This window comes from Acyrthosiphon pisum, unplaced genomic scaffold, assembly GCF_005508785.2.
Source record: "Acyrthosiphon pisum isolate AL4f unplaced genomic scaffold, pea_aphid_22Mar2018_4r6ur Scaffold_21966;HRSCAF=25449, whole genome shotgun sequence".
Taxonomy (NCBI): domain Eukaryota; kingdom Metazoa; phylum Arthropoda; class Insecta; order Hemiptera; family Aphididae; genus Acyrthosiphon; species Acyrthosiphon pisum.
In genome coordinates, this window is record NW_021771488.1 from 412,770 (window position 1) to 436,212 (window position 23,443).

At 29.3% G+C, this 23,443-nt stretch overlaps 1 protein-coding gene across 1 annotated transcript; it reads right to left on the minus strand.

The window, feature by feature from the left end:
* Positions 1-16,224: 16,224 nt before the first annotated feature.
* On the minus strand, positions 16,225-16,977 carry LOC103309087 (tigger transposable element-derived protein 6-like). Its single transcript, XM_008183677.1, has one exon. The coding sequence runs from the start codon at positions 16,975-16,977 to the stop codon at positions 16,225-16,227; it is 753 nt and encodes a 250-aa protein (XP_008181899.1).
* Positions 16,978-23,443: the final 6,466 nt, after the last annotated feature.

Genomic DNA, 23,443 nt, shown 5'->3' on the forward strand with positions numbered 1-23,443 from the left:
TTTATGTTAAAAATCATATAATATACGGAATATTAAATTATAAATACAACAAATTAATCTTACTTCTTTATAATTTATTTATTAAACTTTTATGAAGTCTTTGTCTGCTGGAACTAAAAATTTTAGGTATTTACATATTGTATTGGACATGAATGATAAGCAGAACATAAAATATATAAGGCATACAAAGATAAACACAAACCTGTTATTATAACAAATAGTCAAATAAAATGGTAGATCGTTTTTTCGATGTGAGACTAAATTTCATTGTTGAATGTCCATTAATAAAAAAAAAAAATACTCAAACCAATAAAAGAGGAATTCGGTTATTGGGAAATGTTTAAAACTTACAAGATTTTGTTGTATAGGTAGTATTTCGATACACAATAAGTAAACCTTTTTTAGTTATTTTTTATTTTTATATAGATGGACAGAAAACTACTACTGTTGTGACAGCAGATACGACAATATCATCTGAATCAATTCTGAATAACAAGAATGTACCGGAAAATGTTATTACTGTGCAAGGATTGATACAAAAACACTTTGACATTCCTCTGGTAAGCCTAAAAAATTAGGTATTAAAAAAGTTATACTCACATTCAGTTTTATATTTTAATATCCACTCAAAGCTGATTATTTTATTTCATTTTTTTAATTATTCGTATACCTATACAAATTTAATACACAAATACGTTTGTGGATAGTGTTATATAAGGAAACTGTACTTGTTTAATTATATATATCTTTAATAAAATTAATTATGCAATAGATTATTAACTTATACAACATTTTTTTTTTTTTTTAGATAAATGCAGAGGATGAACCAAAAGTGTATAGTTTTCATTAAAAGTGCTCAATTGTTGAATTCTAATGAAATTCGCAACGAAAAAACGAAAATCGACCAATTTATGGAGAACTTAGTCGATGACTCTTATGTTGCACGTGGCCTAGGTTTGATAACTGCAACTGTTGGACGTCAATCAGAATTTTACTTGTACTCAAAATATGATAATAATTTTGATAACATCTCAATTAGACTCAATGGACGGAACGGTGAAATTGGTCAAATCACAATATTAAGCAAAAACCCTGCAAATATTGTTGAACCAAAATCAATTCCCATGGACTATATTTATGATAAAGATCGAATCAAAGTTATTTACACACCATTCGCAGAAGGAGTGTATACATTAACTCTAGTACGAAACAGTTTATCCATTTGCCGCTCTCCATACTACATATCAGTAGAAAAAAGCCCGACAAATTCTAGATCTCAAATTCGGTTAGGCACAAAGAAATATAAACCAGTAACTAAGTGTTCTAAATCTAAACATTCATCTCTTGAAACATGTGACAATAGTATACCTGTCATTGAACCCAGCAAACCATCTATTTGTAAAAATATTCTTCCAGAATCTGAAAAAACCCATAAACGAACAGACGTTATGTCTATTGTCACAAAATTTGAATCAAATAGTGTAAATTTCAAAAAAAGGGTTCATAAAAATACATCTAGCATATCCGAAAAAAGTTCGGAAGCTGATATGATCAATGAAATTCCAAAGTATTCGAATATTCTACCAAAAATTGAAACCTACAACATCCATGATACTTATGTCAGTGATTTAAATGTACCTAAAATTCATTCAAAAACAAAATCCACTGACAAAAACTTTTGGAATGACGTAGATATTACCTATAAAAATAGTAAAGCAAGTGATATAAATACTATAGATTCTGAAAGTGAGCGAATAAAGAAGCCCATGACAAAGTTCAATGAACATGTTGGAATTACAAAAGATATACCTGAGGTAAAAAATGTATCATCCACTCGCTTACAACCTACAAACAGTGTATTGGTGGAAAGTTTGAAAATTGAGAATTTACATAATGTAAAAAAACACAATCAAACGTTTAAAACAATTGAACTTATGGACGAAAATAAACTGATTGAAAAACTTTTAAACCCTACCACTAGAATATATGAATCTGAAATCAAATGCATAGACAACGAACCATGTATACAAAATGAAGTATCGTGTTTTGATGATGAAGACAGAAAAACTGTAGTTGTAATGGACGATACCGAGATAGAATCAAATCCAAATGATACTGTGATTCAACAAATTATTGATTCGGCACAATACAATATTAATACTCCTTTTGCAAGTGTTATTACAAAAATAACTAATAGTATTTGTGAAAAATGTTCTATACAAGTGTTAAAAATAATTTCTGAGTTTCCTAGAGATATAAATATAACACATAAAAACAATTCAAATGAAATGCAGTCAAGCTTTGAAACTCTTCTTGCACAGCCAATTAGCATTAATATTAATATAGATAATATGTTTGAACAGCCCATTAATGCCACAAATGAACATGATAGTGAAAATTTACTGACTAATGGTCAAACAAAAATAAAACACATTGGTACAATCGATAAAGACATACAATGTAGTAATCTAAATGAAATTGAATCAATAGATAATGATTCTGATGAACTATGTGGCAATATCAATAACATGCCTAAAGAATTAATGATAAAACAAAATAAACACAATAGTAAAATAGATGAGACGATTAAAGATGAAATATTCGATCATAGTATCGTACCATTCGCCGATCATACGAGAGATAAACAGTTTGCAGTACGCAAAAACAACGAATTGTCTACAAATGAAATAATGAAAATAAAATATTCAACAACTAATGAAGATAATGTATTACACTCCAATCAATTTAATAATAACACCATTCATAAATCAGATAGTAAAATGGAAATACATAGACAACATTTACAGAAATCCTCAGAACATAGTATAGACTTAATTAAAACAAATCAGTTTCATGAAAATCTCAATAAAGAATTGAATCCTGTAAGTAAAGAGAGTAATAAACCTTTAGACACAAGTAATTTAGTAACAATTAATTTTGATAAAAACACAAATTGTGAACTGGTAACAGATGAATTCAAAATCAATAACGTTATTTTCCCGGATGAAAATACAAATATTCAAAGTTCTGTAATAAATAACATAGTATTAGCGTCAAAGGAAGTTACATTAGCGACTACAGAATATAAATCGGAAGATAATAAAGAACAGACAAATAATATATACTATAAAGATGTTACATTAGCTTTGATCCAGAATGAAAAACAAAAATTAATGATTGAAAAGTCAATTGAACCTGTTTTAAACAGTTTCAAAAATAAAATGGTTGAAAAAATTACACAATTATATTTAAATAGGGATTTATTAAATACAGATAATACTTCAACTTTTGAAACTCACGATAAACATCTAACAAATAATTTACATGAAATTCAAATTAATAACAACACTAATAGTACAGAAATAAATACTAAATGTATTGAAACACTCACGTCACAGTTCGACAAAGTTATTGACAAAAATGAAATATCAGAAGTAATATTAGACCAACAAAAAACGGATAATAACCATCTACATAAATATGTTGAAAATATAATAAAAACAAAAATAAATCCAAATGGTTTGTATGCACATACATTAGGTGAAATAAAACTTCAAACACTTGTAAATACAGCCATGAATCACCCAAATGACCAACAAATAGACATTGAGTTTAAAAACATGATAATAGACAACGATACCCAAGATGACAAACTAAAGAAAATTAATAATGATGAAATAGTACAAGATCTAGAGGCTGTGTTGGTTGAAATACCAAGTGTTACAATAATTAAAAATACAGATGAAATAATATTACCTAAAAACGAAGTAACAGTTACAACTCAATGTAAAATCCCATTAATAAATGACTTTGATAATATAGAGATAGAAAATACAAACACAGATAGCAAACAAGAAATGCAAACAATCAATGTAAATGAAAATGATACAATTGTAGAAACTAACGACGTAGAAATAAAAGCGTTGCAAGACTTTCAAAAATTACACAACACAGAAATTATAACTCCATTCATAGAACTTCGGCCAACACTAGAAACACGGATAATGAATACTTTAGAGCTTGTAACAGTAGAAGAAAATAGTTCAAAAGAAATTCAAACTACAATAGATATCATTGACTCAATTAATATACCTGAAGAAACTGATGCAGTGGAAAATATAGACGATAAAAATGAATACGAAACAGTAAAATTACAGTTTAAGGAAAATGTAATAAAAATACCACATTTGGTCGAGAAAGAAACTTTAAATGAAGTTGTACAAAATACAAGCACGAATATATGTACAAAATCAAATTCAACAGAAAGTGTATCAATGCAAGCCGAAATCAAATCGCCGGGGTTAACAAAAGTATGTAGTGCTAATGATGTAACTATAGAAAAAGATATTATATATGAATTACCACCGCCAGCTGAGAATATTTTCGATAAATCAAATTCACAAAGCATACCAACACTTAATGCAAAAGTTTCAAAAAATAGCGGCAAAAGTAACAATAGGAATAAATACATCAGACTTACAGTTCTCAAATACAGCTATAACAGTATTAATCCCATCAAAAATACAATTAATTGAAAATAACTCATTTATTCTCAAACTAAGGATATTAAGTACCTTAGATAAGTTAGATGCAATGGAAATATTAACGATACCTAAATATCCAGCAACATGTGATACAGAAAAAACAAAAAGGGAATTACAAAATACACCAGAACCAACCTTATCCCCAAACAAGTTATATATGAAAAATATAAAATTAGAGAAAAGAGAAACTATAGATGAAACTCGTATACCAACTGATACTGAAATTGAAACATTAGAATATCTAAATAAATCTGTAAAAATAAAACCAATTTCTAATGATATATTAGAAGAAACTATGGAATCAAAAACAGAAAAAAATATCTTACATAAAACATTAAATCCAAAATATAAGGTGACAACTCTAGAATCGACCGTAAATGAAATTAATTGTGATAATACAGAAAACGAGACAACAATATCAATTAGTTCTTCGGCTGGAGAAGTAGTGGAAAAACCTATAAAAAAACATACAGAAATTGAATCTACACCACTAATTTATTCTCAATGTGAACCTGATAAAAAGGTTGATGAGATGCTTATTTGTACTGAAGCAGAGACTCCTACCATTATTGACAACTCTACGGCATCTTTAGTCGGCAAAATTGTGGTAGAATTTGTAACCAATAAGAATAAAATACCTATTGAAGCATTGGAAATTATCGTACATGAACAAATAGGAGAAGACATTGTAACCGTAAGTGAAATCACCCCAACAATGAATTCTTTGGGAGCAATTGTGGATGAACAAGTAAATATAAAAATCGACGGATCGGATAGATACTACGTTAGGTTAGATGATAATGTAATAAATACAGGAACAAACACTCGAACATCAATTGGTCAAAATAATGCAGAAAAAATTATTGAAAAAGAATCTCCGGTACCAATTAATACTTTAACGGGAGTAGTCATGGAAAACCCCAAAATGAACATTGCAACTGTAACCGAAATAACATCATGTACTAATTCTGCAGCTGAAACCACAGACGTTAAAACAGACGTGGAAAAAGTTATTGAAGAAGAATTTCCGTCAACAATTAGTTCTTCAGGTGAACTAGTGCAGGAAAATATGAATATGAACATTAAAACAGAAAACGAAACTTTATTACCCATCGAATCAACCGTGGAATCTATTGTGGAACCAAAAATTGAAAATATAACTGAACCTGAAATCACATCATGTACTGAATCTTCAACTGAAATTATTAATATTCAATTTCATGCAGAAAAAATTGTTGACCATGTACTAATTGATTCTTTAGGTGAAGTAGAGGGGGAAAATATGAATACTAAAATTGTTACAGAGAATGAAACACTCTTATCAAATTGTTCAACCGAGGAATCAATGGTGGAACCAAAAGTAGAAGAAGATATAAGTGTAGCCACAAAAACAGCATCTGCTGATTCTCCCACTTTAACCGTAGATGTTCAAACAGACGTGGAAAAAGTTATTGAAGAAGAATCTCCGTCACCAATTAGTTCTTCAGGTGAACTAGTGCAGGAAAATATGAATATGAACATTAAAACAGAAAACGAAACTTTATTACCCATCGAATCAACCGTGGAATCTATTGTGGAACCAAAAATTGAAAATATAACTGAACCTGAAATCACATCATGTACTGAATCTTCAACTGAAATTATTAATATTCAATTTCATGCAGAAAAAATTGTTGACCATGTACTAATTGATTCTTTAGGTGAAGTAGAGGGGGAAAATATGAATACTAAAATTGTTACAGAGAATGAAACACTCTTATCAAATTGTTCAACCGAGGAATCAATGGTGGAACCAAAAGTAGAAGAAGATATAAGTGTAGCCACAAAAACAGCATCTGCTGATTCTCCCACATTAACCGTAGATGTTCAAACAGACGTGGAAAAAGTTATTGAAGAAGAATCTCCGTCACTAATTAGTTCTTCAGTTGAACTAGTGCAGGAAAATATGAATATGAACATTAAAACAGAAAACGAAACTTTATTACCCATCGAATCAACCGTGGAATCAAATGTGGAACCAAAAATTGAAAATATAACTGAACCTGAAATCACATCATGTACTGAATCTTCAACTGAAATTATTAACATTCAATTTCATGCAGAAAAAATTGTTGACCATGTACTAATTGATTCTTTAGGTGAAGTAGAGGGGGAAAATATGAATACTAAAATTGTTACAGAGAATGAAACACTCTTATCAAATTGTTCAACCGAGGAATCAATGGTGGAACCAAAAGTAGAAGAAGATATAAGTGTAGCCACAAAAACAGCATCTGCTGATTCTCCCACTTTAACCGTAGATGTTCAAACAGACGTGGAAAAAGTTATTGAAGAAGAATCTCCGTCACTAATTAGTTCTTCAGGTGAACTAGTGCAGGAAAATATGAATATGAACATTAAAACAGAAAACGAAACTTTATTACCCATCGAATCAACCGTGGAATCTATTGTGGAACCAAAAATTGAAAATATAACTGAACCTGAAATCACATCATGTACTGAATCTTCAACTGAAATTATTAACATTCAATTTCATGCAGAAAAAATTGTTGACCATGTACTAATTGATTCTTTAGGTGAAGTAGAGGGGGAAAATATGAATACTAAAATTGTTACAGAGAATGAAACACTCTTATCAAATTGTTCAACCGAGGAATCAATGGTGGAACCAAAAGTAGAAGGAGATATAACTGTAGCCACAAAAACAGCATCTGCTGATTCTTCCACTTTAACCGTAGATGTTCAAACAGACGTGGAAAAAGTTATTGAAGAAGAATCTCCGTCACTAATTAGTTCTTCAGGTGAACTAGTGCAGGAAAATATGAATATGAACATTAAAACAGAAAACGAAACTTTATTACCCATCGAATCAACCGTGGAATCAAATGTGGAACCAAAAATTGAAAATATAACTGAACCTGAAATCACATCATGTACTGAATCTTCAACTGAAATTATTAACATTCAATTTCATGCAGAAAAAATTGTTGACCATGTACTAATTGATTCTTTAGGTGAAGTAGAGGGGGAAAATATGAATACTAAAATTGTTACAGAGAATGAAACACTCTTATCAAATTGTTCAACCGAGGAATCAATGGTGGAACCAAAAGTAGAAGAAGATATAACTGTAGCCACAAAAACAGCATCTGCTGATTCTTCCACTTTAACCGTAGATGTTCAAACAGACGTGGAAAAAGTTATTGAAGAAGAATCTCCGTCACTAATTAGTTCTTCAGGTGAACTAGTGCAGGAAAATATGAATATGAACATTAAAACAGAAAACGAAACTTTATTACCCATCGAATCAACCGTGGAATCTATTGTGGAACCAAAAATTGAAAATGTAACTGAACCTGAAATCACATCATGTACTGAATCTTCAACTGAAATTATTAACATTCAATTTCATGCAGAAAAAATTGTTGACCATGTACTAATTGATTCTTTAGGTGAAGTAGAGGGGGAAAATATGAATACTAAAATTGTTACAGAGAATGAAACACTCTTATCAAATTATTCAACCGAGGAATCAATGGTGGAACCAAAAGTAGAAGAAGATATAACTGTAGCCACAAAAACAGCATCTGCTGATTCTCCCACTTTAACCGTAGATGTTCAAACAGACGTGGAAAAAGTTATTGAAGAAGAATCTCCGTCAACAATTAGTTCTTCAGGTGAACTAGTGCAGGAAAATATGAATATGAACATTAAAACAGAAAACGAAACTTTATTACCTATCGAATCAACCGTGGAATCAAATGTGGAACCAAAAATTGAAAATATAACTGAACCTGAAATCACATCATGTGCTGAATCTTCAACTGAAATTATTAACATTCAATTTCATGCAGAAAAAATTGTTGAACCATCTCCAACACCAATTAATATTTTAAGTGAAATTTTAGGGGTAAAAACTAAATTGAACATTAATACAGAAAGCGAAGCATTATTACCGATGCTTAATTATGTGGAAGAAAAAGAAGTAATAGAGGAAACTTCTGAAATTGTATTACCAATTGAATCAGCGATGGAATTTATACAAGAACCAAAATTAGAAGAAGATATAATTGAAATAAAAATCAGATCATATACCGATTCTTCCACTGTTGCCAATCAAAAGGATATAAAAAACGTTATTGAAGAAGAATTTTCGACACCAATCCATTCATTAGGTGAAGTAGTGGAGAAAAATATGAATGATAACATTGATAAAGAAAATGAAATCTTATTACCAAATGATTCAATTACTGCGTCTATGGAAGAGAAGAAAGAAAAAGATGGACATGTCGACCCTTTATTAACTATGAAATCAACTATGGAATCTATAAAGGAACCAAAAGAAGATGAAGATATAACTGTAGCAGAAATAACATCATGTACTAATTCTTCATCTGTAATTTTAGAAATTCAAATGGGTGTAGAAAAAGTGATCGAAGAAGTGCCCGCCGAACTAATTAATTCTAAAAAAATTGGAGAAAAAACGAAAGTGAATATAGATACAGAATATGAAAAAATTTTACTAACTGAATCAACAATTGAATCTATAGCAGAACCAGAAATAAATGAAGATATAACTCAAACAAAAATATTATCATGTACTGCTCCTTCCAATGCAACTATAAACGTTCAAACTGATTTAGAAAAAGTAACTGAAGAAAGATCTAAGGCACCAATTAATTGTTCAGATGAGGAAGTGGGTGGAAAATCGAATGTAAATATTCATACAGAAAATGAAACTCTTTTACCTATTGAATTGACCATGGAAACTATTACAATACCAAAAACAGTAGAGAATATAACAAAAACCGAAATTTCATCATATACTGATTCCTGCATTTTAACTGTAGACGCTCTAACAGATGCTGAGAAAGGGCGTGATGTAGTTACCCCAGAACCAATAAATTCTTCAGAAGCGGTAGTTGCGGAAAAAACTAATATGGATATTGGCACCGGGAAAGAAAAAAAATTACCAATATTAACATCAACCCCTTCAGTGGAAAATAGGAAAGCAATAGAAGGAACTACTGAAATTGTATTACCAATTAAATCAACTATGGTATTCAACAAGGAACCAAAAGTAGTAGAAGATAAAACGATAACTGAAATAACGCTATGTACTGATTTTGCATCTTTGAACTTAGAAACTAAAATAGATGTAGAAAATGTGATCGATGAAGTATCTATGGCACCAATTAATTCCTTTGATGAAGAAGTGGGTGGAAAATCGAAAGTAAATATTGGTACAGAAAATGAAACAGTATTACCAATTAAAACATCTACTGGTCTAGTGGAAGATAGGAAAGCAATAGAAGAATCTACTGAATTAATATTACTAATTGAATCAAATATAGAATTAAAAGAGGAATCAATAGTAGTAGAAGATATAAATGTAACCGAAATAACACCATGTACTGATTCCTCATCTATAATCGTAGAAACTAAAACAGGTTTAGAAAAAGTAATCGAAGAAGTGCCCACAGTGCTAATTAATTCTTCATGTAAGGTAATTGGAGAAAAAACGCAAGTTAATATGGATACAGAATATGAAACTATTTTACCAATAGGATTAACCATGGAATCTGTAGAGGAACCTAATGCAGTTGAAGATATAACTGAAACTGAAATAGCATCATGCACTGAATCTTCAACTGAAAATATGATAGATGTTCAATCAAATAAAGAAAAATATATGGCAGAAAAATCTCCAGTACCAATTGATTCTTCAGATGTGACCAGAAAATCGAAAGTAAATTTTGATACAGAAGATGAAACATTTTTACCAATGGTATCAACAAAAGAATCTATAGAGAAAGAGTTTGATGAAGTTATTCCAGAACCAATTAATTCTTCAGTTGAAGAAGTGGGTGGAAAATCGAAAGTAAATATTGATTCAGAAGATGAAAAACTTTTACCAATTTTATCAACAAAAGAGTCTATAGAGGAAATAAAAATTGAACCAACTGTAGCCACAAAAACAGCATCTGCTGATTCTTCCACTTTAACCGTAGATGTTCAAACAGACGTGGAAAAAGTTATTGAAGAAAAATCTCCGTCACCAATTAGTTCTTCAGGTGAACTAGTGCAGGAAAATATGAATATGAACATTAAAACAGAAAACGAAACTTTATTACCCATCGAATCAACCGTGGAATCTATTGTGGAACCAAAAATTGAAAATATAACTGAACCTGAAATCACATCATGTACTGAATCTTCAACTGAAATTATTAATATTCAATTTCATGCAGAAAAAATTGTTGACCATGTACTAATTGATTCTTTAGGTGAAGTAGAGGGGGAAAATATGAATACTAAAATTGTTACAGAGAATGAAACACTCTTATCAAATTGTTCAACCGAGGAATCAATGGTGGAACCAAAAGTAGAAGAAGATATAAGTGTAGCCACAAAAACAGCATCTGCTGATTCTCGCACTTTAACCGTAGATGTTCAAACAGATTTGGAAAAAATTATTGACGAAGAATCTCTTTCACAAATTAAATATTTAGGTAAAGAAGTGCAAGTAAATACAAATGTGAGCATTAATACAAAAAATGAAACACTTTTACAAATTGATACATCCACTAGTTCTGTGGAAGAAATGAAAGAAATCGATGAACTTATCAAAACTTTACTACCGATTAAATCAAATATGGAATCTATAAAGAAAGTGGAAGATATAAACGAAACAGAAAAAATATCAATCACTAATTCTTCCATTATAACCAAAGATATTCAAACAGACGTAGACATAGTTGAAAAAAAATCTCCGACACAGGTTAATTTTTCAGTTAATATACTGGCGGAAAATACGAAAGTGAATAATGATACAGAAAATGATACAATTTTACCAATTGTATCAGCCGAGGAATTAACGGTGCAACCAAAAGTAGAAGCAGATATAACTGAAACCGCAACAACATCATGTACTGATCCTTCTTCTGTACCCGTAGACGTTCGAACAAGTGTAGAAAAAGTTATTGAAGAAGTATCTCCAGCACCAACTCATTCATCGGGTGAAGTATTGGGTGAATCTACAAAGTTGTATATTGATACAGAAAATGAAACACTTTTACAAAATGATAAATCTATAACGCCTGTAAAAGTAGTTTTAGAGGAAAAAATTATAGAAAACGAATATTCAACACCAACTTTTTCTCCATTTTTAGATGTGGAAAAACAAATTAATGCAATTATTGATTCCAAAACAGAAACTCTATTCCCAACTGGAACTAACACAACATTTGTAAATGAACCAAATGTGGTGGGGCATGTATCTGAAAATGAACATGCAGCATTTATAGATTCTTCAATTACAAGCATAAAGCAGCAAATAAAAGTTGATACTAAAACAGAAATTGAAACATTATTACTTATTGACAATTTAACTGAATCTATTAAGGAACAAATAGTTGAAACAATTACTGAAAATAAAACTCCAACACTAATTGATTCATTAGCAGAAATGACAGGGGAAGGAAGTAAAGTGAACATTGATACAGATAATCAAACACAATTAACAATAAATACATCCTCTACAATTGTAGATGATCAAATAGTAAAAAATTGTACTGAAAATGAAGCTCAAACTCCAATATATTGTGTTGCGAATATTGCAGAAGAACAGACAAAAGTGAACGTCGAACGAAATAATAAAACTATCACACCAATTGATATTTTTACCACATCTATAGAGGAACAGTTAAATGTGGAATATTTATATGAAAATGAAAACCCATTACATATCGATTTCGTGCCTACAATGATTAAGAATCAAATGAAAATAGATATTGAAACAGAAAATGAAACTTTATTATCAATTGAAAATACATCTTTCGAGGATCAGATGGATGAAGTAGATAAAATAATTCAAAATAATTTGTTGGTTGATTTTTCAGTTGCAACTGAATTAAAGGGATATGAAATATTAACTGATATAGAAACAGAACCAACAACATCAATTGACACTTTAAATACAACGGTGAACAGACAAGCAGTGAAAGAAAATTTTAAAGCAATCGAAAGTAGAATACAAATTGCTACATCAGCAGCATTCGAAGAAGAACAAAAATCGATAGAACATATAAGTGTAAAGGAAAATGTACTTTCAATTGGCACTACCACTGCGTCTGTAGAGGAAGAGATACAAGTAGAAGAAGCTATCGAAAATGAATCGGCTACATTAATTAGTTATTCAACTATACACGATATAGGATCTTTAGAAGAACCAAAAGTAATCAAAAATGATACTACGGCAATGAAGTCTTTTGTTACAGTCGTGGAAGATCAAATAGAAGTATCAGCAGCTGAGGTAGTTATTGACACTTGCAAAGAATCTTTAGACAAAACCATGATCGAAAAAGGTACACATCATAATGAAACTCCGAATACAATTGGTATTTTAGTTACAGCCACTGAGAAACAAACAGACCTAGAAAAAGTGACGGAAAACGAAATTCTAATACTAGCAAATACTTCTACTAAATCTGTAGAAAAACAGATTAAAACAGAAAAAATCACTGAAAAAGAAATAAGCACACTAATTGCTTGTGAAGCTCTGCCTAAAATAGAAACAAATGAGTTTGAAACAGAGAGTGAAAATGAAACTTCAACACCGGTTAATAATTCAGCCTCAATTACAATAAAACAAACTGAGGCAGAAGATGTAACTGAAACAACATTACAAAATGATGACATTATTTACAGAAATACTAAAACAAATTTTATTAGTACAGAAAATAAAACAGAAAATTCCGATAATCCTAATAATTGTTATTTAAAATTTGGAGAATCGTCTAAAATGCATCGTTTGAAGAATGAAGATAATTTAAAGAGAAAATCGTACGGCATTCAAAAATTGGAAATGTCCGTTCAACGTATGAAAACTTCTGATGAGGATTATTATGAAAAAACTTTTGTACAGTTGGAACAAACTGAAAAAATTTCTAAAGTGGATAATGTTGATGTTGATGATGAAAATAAAACTATTATTGACGACAAATTATATACAGTCAACGAATCTGACTTAAACGCAATAGTGTGTGCATCTTCTCTTGAAGAAGCACTTACCTTGTTGGATTCAAAGATAAAGTTCAAATTTAAACATAAGAAGTCATCTAGTAAAATTAACTCTGTGGAATATATTCCAAAAATTCAAACATCTGACAATAATAGTAGTGGTGTAAACACAAACTTTACAGACGCACGAAAATTCTTTAAGGAAATTGAAAAGAAATCTAAAAAATAAAAACATACTGAAGTAAAAGTTATATTTTATTATTTTATACTAATTCAATAATCAGTAAAATTATTATTTTATGATCTGGACAAGAAGAAATTTCCAAAAATATCTAAAATTATAGTGATTTTATTTTTTTTAAAAACTACTCACTATCTTTTAGTTTTAATATTAAACACACTATTTTTATGGTGGATGAAAAATTTTTAATTCTATCAAATTTTTATTTAAACGTATGGTATTTTCCGTTAATATAACATTCTTCAATAATGGCCAGCAAATTTAAGGCATCAACAAGAATTGTGAGTTATCAAATTGTTCAACAAATATGTAGTATTTAGACTTACAAATGGAATATGATGTACATGATATATAAAATCCCTGAACAATTTTGGTTTGTAATTAACACAATAAAATTGATTTTTAATAAGAAAGAAAAATGTATAAATAAATATTTTTTTACCTTTTGCATCATCATTTTTGTCGTTTACCATTCCTCTCTTTCCTGATAAGCTTCTGTTTGATTGCCACCATTTGTACAATCAGCATGGTTTATAAAGCACAAAACGCATAGTACAGATTGAGTTGAAAATGCAATCACAAATTTTTACCATATGCAATTAATATTATATGACTAAGGCCTGGATTTCAATACAATGTGCATTTTTTGGTGGGAAGGATTTGTCAGACTGTCATTCGTAGAAATCGGACATCCCCAATAAAACCTTAACGTAACTAAACAGTAACAGTTACGAATGTTATAACTTAATTAATATTTTTTTTTTATATATATAAAAATAATATGAGTAATGATGGGGCTTCAGCCCGTTAGCCCCCACCCCATGTGTACACCACGGCAACAACGTCCCCTGTTTTTAAGTATTATTATCTTTTCAAGAACATTTTAATAACTAAAAACTGAAAAACTACTCTTTTGACTTTTAAATTAGATACATCAGTCTTCAAAAAAAATAATTGGATAAATAATTGACGGTAAAAAAGGGAGTATCTTATTTTTAAAAAAATAAGTTTTTACTACTGCATAATACTACTTAATACTAGTAAAACAATCCCAAGAGTTTTAAAATATTATCTTTAAGTATATTTAAAAATTCAAAAATCCAAAAATCAGGATTTAAATAAATTCATTATTAAATGAAAAATGGAGTTGAGTATGCTTGATGGATCACACGGTACATAATTTATAATATATTATTATGTCTTTATGACTTTCTATATTTTAAACATATAATTCCATGTGACGAAATATGCACACAGTTATATTATATTAGGACTCCCAACAAAAGACCGACATATGGGTTTGGAGATGGACGAATCCCAGATAATTTGGAATCTCTATATTATATTAATATGACAATATGTACACAGCTTTCAAAAAAAGACCACTATCAACATTGTTTTGTGCTTATGTTTTGAGCTACGAAAAATTTTAAACAATCACCGGAAACTTTAAATAGTTTTTTTTATTATTAGACAATCGTTCAATCATTTAAAAATGCATCATTTACATTAATTGTAATATTCATCATAAATTATGGTATTATGATTATTGAATATCTACTGCAGAGGATAAAAGTTATATGAGCATTTTATTATTATTAATTTATTGTAATAATAAATTATAGGTACTGGTCTATGATTTTATATTTAGCAAAATACAGATCCGTACAATTTAGTAATTAATATTTAAGTACTCTGACTCTCAATAATGGCTTCATCTGGAAAACGACCTAAAGACTAATCAATCATCGTGATACAGTGAAACCTCTTTATAGTGGACAGCCACGGGAATTAAAAAATGTCCACTATAGGGAGTTGTTCACTATTGAGAAAACCTCTACTTAGTGGACAAAAAATTTGTATGTACAATTTTTATGTACAATTAAAAAAATCTGTTATTTTTTTTTTGTGTAAATTTTTTCTGCTCTTCACAATGAATTTGTAAATTGGCTGCCATTGATAATGCGATTTCATCTTCTTTATTTTTAAAATATGTTTTTTAATTATTTATTGTTTTCCATACTTCTTCAAACGTTGGATTGTATATCGACTCGTATTCTTCTTCGGGTTGTTCGGTTTCTTTTTCACTCAAATTTTCTAGATTACAATTGACTATATCTGATATTATTAATGTATTGCCTTCTGTAAGGATATTATTATCTATAGAAATATAGTCCTCAATTTCAACAGTGCTCGGTACAAGTTTTGAGAATATGTTCAAATTTGCAACATTGTCATGTTACATTACATATATTCTGCTGTATCGGATGAAAAAAATCCCGACTTTTTAAAACAATTTTTGACTGTCTCTGGTTTTATATTCTTTAATGCGGACTTTATCCAAAAAAATGCATCTAAAACGTTTATAGATTTGTTTTCTACATTCTGATCAAGTCCAGATAAAATATGACGAAGTAATCATTGGCGATAATGAACTTTAAAATTTTTGATAATTCCGTGATCTAGTGGTTGGCAAATCGAAGTTGTATTTGGAGGTAGGAATATTAGTTTTATATTTTTTAAAATTAATGTATCAGTATGTGAGCTAGCGTTATCTAGAAATAAAATAATTTTAAAACACATTAGCCAGTCTGTCATTAAATCTCGATTCATCCATGCTTTACGGTTAGCTTTCCAATTAACACCTAACGTTGATACATTTACACTTTTGAAACAACGTGGTTTTAGTGATTTTCCATTTATTAACAGAGTTTCAAATTCCCCGATCATATTTACACATAATAAAACATTTAAACGATCTTTAGCTATTTTACCTCCACGACAAATTTCGTTTTTTAAACACAATGTCTTATCAGGAAGTGCCCGAAAAAACAAACCGGTTTCATCACAATTGAATATATTTTTTGGTTCATAATCTGAAATTAATGTTTTCAATTTTTCTAACCACTTTTCTATGACACTTGTATCAACAGAGTTACCTTCACCACATATATTTTTAAAAGAAATGTTATGACGTTCTCGGAATTTTTGAAGCCAACCATTTGAAGCTTTAAAACTTTCTAAACCTACTTCATTTGCAACTCCTCGTGCTTTCTCTTGGAGCAATGATCCAGAAACAGGTAGATTATATGAACGGTCTCTACAGAACCATTCAAATGTAACTTTATCTACAAGTGCTCCATCCGATGTCTTCGAAAATGTTCTCCTCATATCTTCATTGCCATTCTCAGTGTAATATTTTTTCAAATTACACGCATCTTTTAAAATGTTATTCACCTGTATTTTTCATTAAATGATTTTTAGATAAATTAAAACAAAATATATATGTATGTGTTTAAATTAAATATTTAAATTTACCTGTGACTTGCTTATGCAAAACCGTTCTGCTTATACACGAACACTTGGATTTTCCGTTTCCTTAGTTTTAATAATATTTATTTTTTCTTCTAAGTTCAATCTTTTTCTTTTATTATTGTTCATTTTAACGCTGGTACGTGTTCACACAATGTGCTGCACACAACTAAGACTAACGACCGAACACATAACCGAACCATTTGTCATTTTTCGAATAGGAAAACCATTAAGATCAGATAAAATATGAACGAATGTATAACAGATAAATATAGTATTTTTATTACTTAAACGTTTTCGATATGTACATGTTTTGTGTCCATTTATGGGAGGTAATTTTTAATTTGGTACCAGTTTATTGTGTCCACGTCCACTATTAGGAGTCTCCACTATTAAGAGGTTATAGCCTTATAACTATCCACTATTGGAAAGGTTCCACTATTGAGAGGTGTCCATTAATAGAGGTTTCACTGTAATTCATCTTTGAAAAATTAGATATTGAAAGCGATATTTATTTAAGGTTGGCTAACAGCTGATATTAAGATAATTATCAGATCCGACAATTCTTTTACAACCTAAAATATATAAATATTTAAAAAAAAAGTATTTTTTTTAAATGAATTAGATACCGTCTATGTTTTATAACAAAACTGGTTTTGAAAACTGTGAAAAAGGTACCTATCTAGGTGAAAGGGAGTTTCGTGCCTACACAAGAAAAGTGAAAATCAAAGAGCATCGATATAATTTATTGAACTTCAGAAAATGCTCGTCTCGTTATACCTAGGTATCGTTAATTATAGCGAACGTATCGTTGAACGAACAATAAGAAGCTCGTTCAGTGTATTCAATGTGCAATAATAAGCTCCATTCGTTATTTAGTAGAGGCCAATAAGCTATTCGAGCAGGCGATAAATGGGAAACAGGAAACTTGATTTATTTGTTACAAGAGCATTCGCTCGAACGCGCGTACTGCTATTGGATTGGTGGAAATAAGTAAACTAGGTATAACAACCGACTTAAGAAAATTACGTGCTAGCTTTATACTGGCGTCATCCATAATATTCTGCAGGTCATCCTCAAATAAAGTCGTAGTTGTATTCAACCACCTGTTCACCAACCACAGTAGTTGTTGGCCGATTCGTCAGATATAATAAGCTTGTCTAATCGAATTCAAAATATCGACAAAATAGTATAAAGCAGCAATAATTTTCCTAATTACAGTTATTTATATTTATTATTAGCTTACAATAAAAGATATAATATGTATAAAATGTATGAAGGTTTAACAAAGATAAAACTTAAAATAAATAACAATGTACGAATATAGACATAAATAAGAGCGATAGTTCTTTAGTAATTCAATAATATTTTTGTGTATGTAATCTTTGTAGGTGCCATTTGAATATTTTACAGACCAAATCCTGCAGGTTCATCATCCGTTCTATAACTTTCACGAATTCGGACATTCAGTAGTGATGTGTTTAGTTGTCTGGGATTCTTGACCGCAGTCGTATGTTTCAGATTCATGCAATCTCCATTTGAACATCAAGTGTCCACTCTTGATAAAGAAAATTTACGTAAAAAAAATATCGCTAAATTTACCAATAAAGTGGTAAAAATGGTAAAATAGAATCTAATGATGAGAGGAGTAAGGCCGATGAAATTCCATGCGATCACATAGAACATATAATAACCGACATACTATACAAACAGTCAGCTGTAAATAGTACGGTACATATTATTTATAATCTTACATCTTAATTTTAAATAGAGTTAAAGTAAAACCAATAGTTTGAAGACTATTTTATTATTTTAGGTGCGATGAATGCATTGATTTCGCAATTAAATGTGTTTTTTTTATAATATTGAAGTGAAAAAAATAATTACAAAATGTAAGAAAGTCGTTTTTAAGTAAATTTTGTGACGAATTAAAAAATATATTCAGAAACGTTATCTATTATTTAATAAATATGTTAGACTTCGTTATTAAGATGATTAAAAAATCAATACATTTGACTAAAAAAGAATTTTAAATTATTAATTCGATTTTGATATGTTTATGCACGTACGAGAGCGCTCTGATATTTTCATTTCCACACGCAGTCACACACAATAATGATCACTTTCTATGCACACATTTACATGACCCTAATGCACACATAGAAAATTGCGTTTATTAAACTCTTTATAAATGGTTTATTTCGAATGCATAAATTATCTTTTTTTTTTATTATTTTTGACTTCAAATATTTTTTTTTACGTACTTGGGTTATTTTCTCTAATAATAAAAAATTAGCTGGATATTTTGGTCAATTTAATTTCATATTTTAATGATTTTTAGATTCGTTTTTCTTATGCAGAGTTTGCTTGTAAATGGTTGCTATTGGTTTTAATAATAATTATTATTATCAAAGCGGTACACCTTTTGACGCAGTGGCACTTCTATATATTTTAGTACAGAATCTGTGCAGCTTACATTTAACAGAGTTTAGGAAGGGTTAAATCCACGGGTATTTAATTTGTCAAGGGCAACGCCCCGTACAGGGTCAGCTAGTTATTTTATAAAATAAGTTTATATGTTTATAAATGGTTACCATTAGTGCAGATTATAATAGTAACACCTAGTAGAAATTAGTATTTTTTTTTTGTATATTGTTCGTTATTGGTGTCTGAGAAAATAAAATTGTAATGTGGGCTGATGGGAATATTAACTAATAAGATGTTGAAAATACGCTACAATAATTTCTAGTTAAATTTGATATAACTGTTAATATTGTTGATATTGAAAATGATTTTAAAAATACCGGTGCATACTACTTGTGTTCAAAATTTTTATCAGTAGGTGAGTTAACTGAGGCCCGGCAAAAAAAGATTCGAAAAGAGTCATGCCTATTTGCGTCCCGGTATACCTTTTGTTATAACCTTTTTTTAGTAATCGATATCAAAATGTTAGTAAAAAAAATACATAAATATATATTTTTAATTTAAATTTATAATATAGAAGGTACCCTGTGACCAACTTGAGGTGGTGTTGCATAGCAAGTCTCGACTTGTACGCGGGCATCACTGTAAACAACTTACAATTTTTACAAGGACACCTGGGTATCTAGACACAGCGTTTATTATACAGTACAGTTTATGAACTATCGATTTTAGTGATTTTAGTAGATAATATCGATAATAATTATATAGCTGATTTGCGTCCCCAAAACGGGTCGCATGTTATCAGTTAAATTTATTACCTGTAAATACACCTTTTTTGGGACGCAAGTAACATGCAGTCAAAAATACAGCATGCACATCTAGGTTAAATTTCCAATTAGATGATTGTAATTTCAAACTTCATTATTTAACTACAAATTTGATATGCTTTCTCAAAAATTTTTTTGCGAAACGTGTTGCTTCCTGCAAATATTATGTTCCAGCTGTTTTTGTGCGTTGTATTGCCTATGTGTGCATTTTAAGGAACTCTTCTCTTTTTATACATAGCGTGACTCTGCCTGGTCATTGGATAATAAATTAATAGAATGCCAGAGAGTGTCTAATATATTATAAGTAAGACAGGTAGGTACTTACTTAGTTACTTTATCTACCGAGTGCGTTAAGTGTCAAACGAAAGTGAAGGAAACTCGCACACCCAAATATTTTCTGACCAGTTTCATAAAATATTAAAAATGTTAAGTATCATGTTTTAATTTAAACTATTAAAATATATTAATTATAGGTATGGACTTTGACAAAGAATATCATAATAATAGTATGTTTGAGTTTTTAAATGTCATCATTTTATTTACTGAAATACTCTATGACGAACACTGGCTCATGTGTCATCTTCTTGGCATCGCATACCCAACAAAGGAGTTTCAAACACAATATTATGACAAAATATATTATTATAGTTTATACAATAATCTCAAAAAAATAAATAATGTTAAAAATAATTGAATTCAAATTTATTGAAATCAACATTTGGCAGATAAGTAGATCAATAAAATGTTTTTCTTTATCGTACACCGTGCCACAACTACATAAAATAACGGTCGATATCGAATCCCCCTTCAGCAATAATATCATTAATTCATAAATTATGATTTTTTTTATTATTATTTTGAAGGTTTTAAAATGTGTATATTATGTTTGATGGTTTTCTTTTTAATAAAAAAACGTTAGCTATATTTTGAAGCATAATTGTGTCATTTTGATTTCATATTTTAAGGATTTTTAGTACTTTTCTAAGCTTCTAAAGTGTTGAAAAAAACAATTCAAAACTATAAACTATAATAATAATAAATAAGTAGCAAGCCAGAGATTATCTAATATACATATAGATTATATTATGTAACCTACTTACTCCATCTACCATGGGCGTTATATAATTGAGTGGCACAGCAGGACACTTTCATGGGTTTTGAATTAGCCACGTGTAAAACAATCCCCTTGATCGATTCTTGTCTTCATCAGCGATGTCTAATGACAATATACTATCATCTGGATCTTCTGCAACGTTGAGCATATTACATTAATATTAATATTGTATATATTATAATATAAAACAAATAGTCAGCTAGTTTAAATAATAGTTTCTTCGACTTTCAAAGATAATTTGTCTAATGACATAATACATATGTAGTGTATAAATCATAATTTAAAAATAAAATCGAAGTTTTATAATATGTAGGTACCACCTACCTATAATAGGTGTAGGAAGAAAAACTACGCTGCAAATACAAGACGCTTTTACAGACACTGGTTTTAAAAACTAGAAAAGGTACCTTTTGAAAGGTTTCTGTGAAAAGTAAAAATCGTACATCATTAATATAATTTATTTAAGTTCATAATAATGCTTATCCTGTTATACTCATTGTAGTGAACAATCATTCATTGAACAAGAATAAGCTCCGTTAGTTATAATTAGTTCATAGTAGCTAATAAGCTTTCGTCGTACCTATACTTATCATTTATCAATTGGAGCAGGTAGTAAATGGGAAACCGGAATCTTGATAAATTTGCTAAGAGAGCATTCACTTAAACGAGTGTGGATTGCTTTAAGCAGAATTTATGAGAATAAGTATAATAATCAACTTAAGAAAATTAGCTTCTTTGAAGTTTGAACTAGTGTCGTTTTTATACTGGAGATTATCGTTAATCAATTATTTATAAATTATAATATTTTCAATAAATTTACATAATGTATTGATTTTATATTGGACAAATATTAATGTTTTCCAATGACGATACAAAATTAATATTTATGAATATATTTTTTAAGGCTTATCTATTTATTCTGAGAGCTACAAAAATATTTATTAATACACTATTGATAATGCTAACTATTAATAAAAAAACCGTTAATAAAAAAAAAATACTAAAACAAATAAAATAGGAATTTTAGCGTACAAATCAAACCATACAAGATTCTGTAGTTGTACAGGTAGCATTTCGATACACAAAAAGTAAACCTCTTTTTTAGTTATTTTTTATTTTTATATAGATGAATAAAAAACTACTACTGTTGACGTCTATTGTGATAGCAGATATGACAATATCATCTGAATCGAATCCAAATAATAGCAATGCGACGGAAAATATTATTACTGTTCAAGAACAAATCCAAAAAAACTTTGACATTCCTTTGGTAAGTTTAAAAATTAAGTGATAAAAAATTATACTCACTTTCAGTTTTGGAATTATATAGAGTGTGACGGAAAGACCTGAAAACGAAATAACTTCTGTTCTAATCAATATTCTTTAATTTTTTTTTCTATTCCTATAATAAATTGAATCGTTCATGACCCATTGACCCGTTTCGCCGTCAACACCAAATCACCCAACTTGTCTCGATCCTGTACTATCTTACTCCAATTCTGTACTCCAAGGTCTTCCAAATATTTTTCTACGAATTTATTTATATTTTTCAAGGACGACCTCATGGCCTTTTTCCTTCCGATTTCCAATTTAGCACTATCTTGGTTGCTGCATTTGTATTACGCCACATTACATGCCTAGCCACAGCTGTATCTTTATATTATATTTAAATTTTTTTACAATGTCAAAAAATAATGTTCATAAAACATTTTAAAAAAGTTAATACTTTTAAAATAAAAAATATTTTTTACGATTGGCTAAACTTTACTTTATAAAAATAACGAGATTTAAAAAAAATTTTAAAAATAAACTAAATTATTTACACAAAAATGTTTTTACAATCTAAATTTTAATAAAAGACCAGATTTACAAATTGGTTACAGATTTAAAATGTTATATTTTAAGTATTAAAAAATACAAATAAATAATGTTCATATTCAAATATGATGGATTTTTTTGA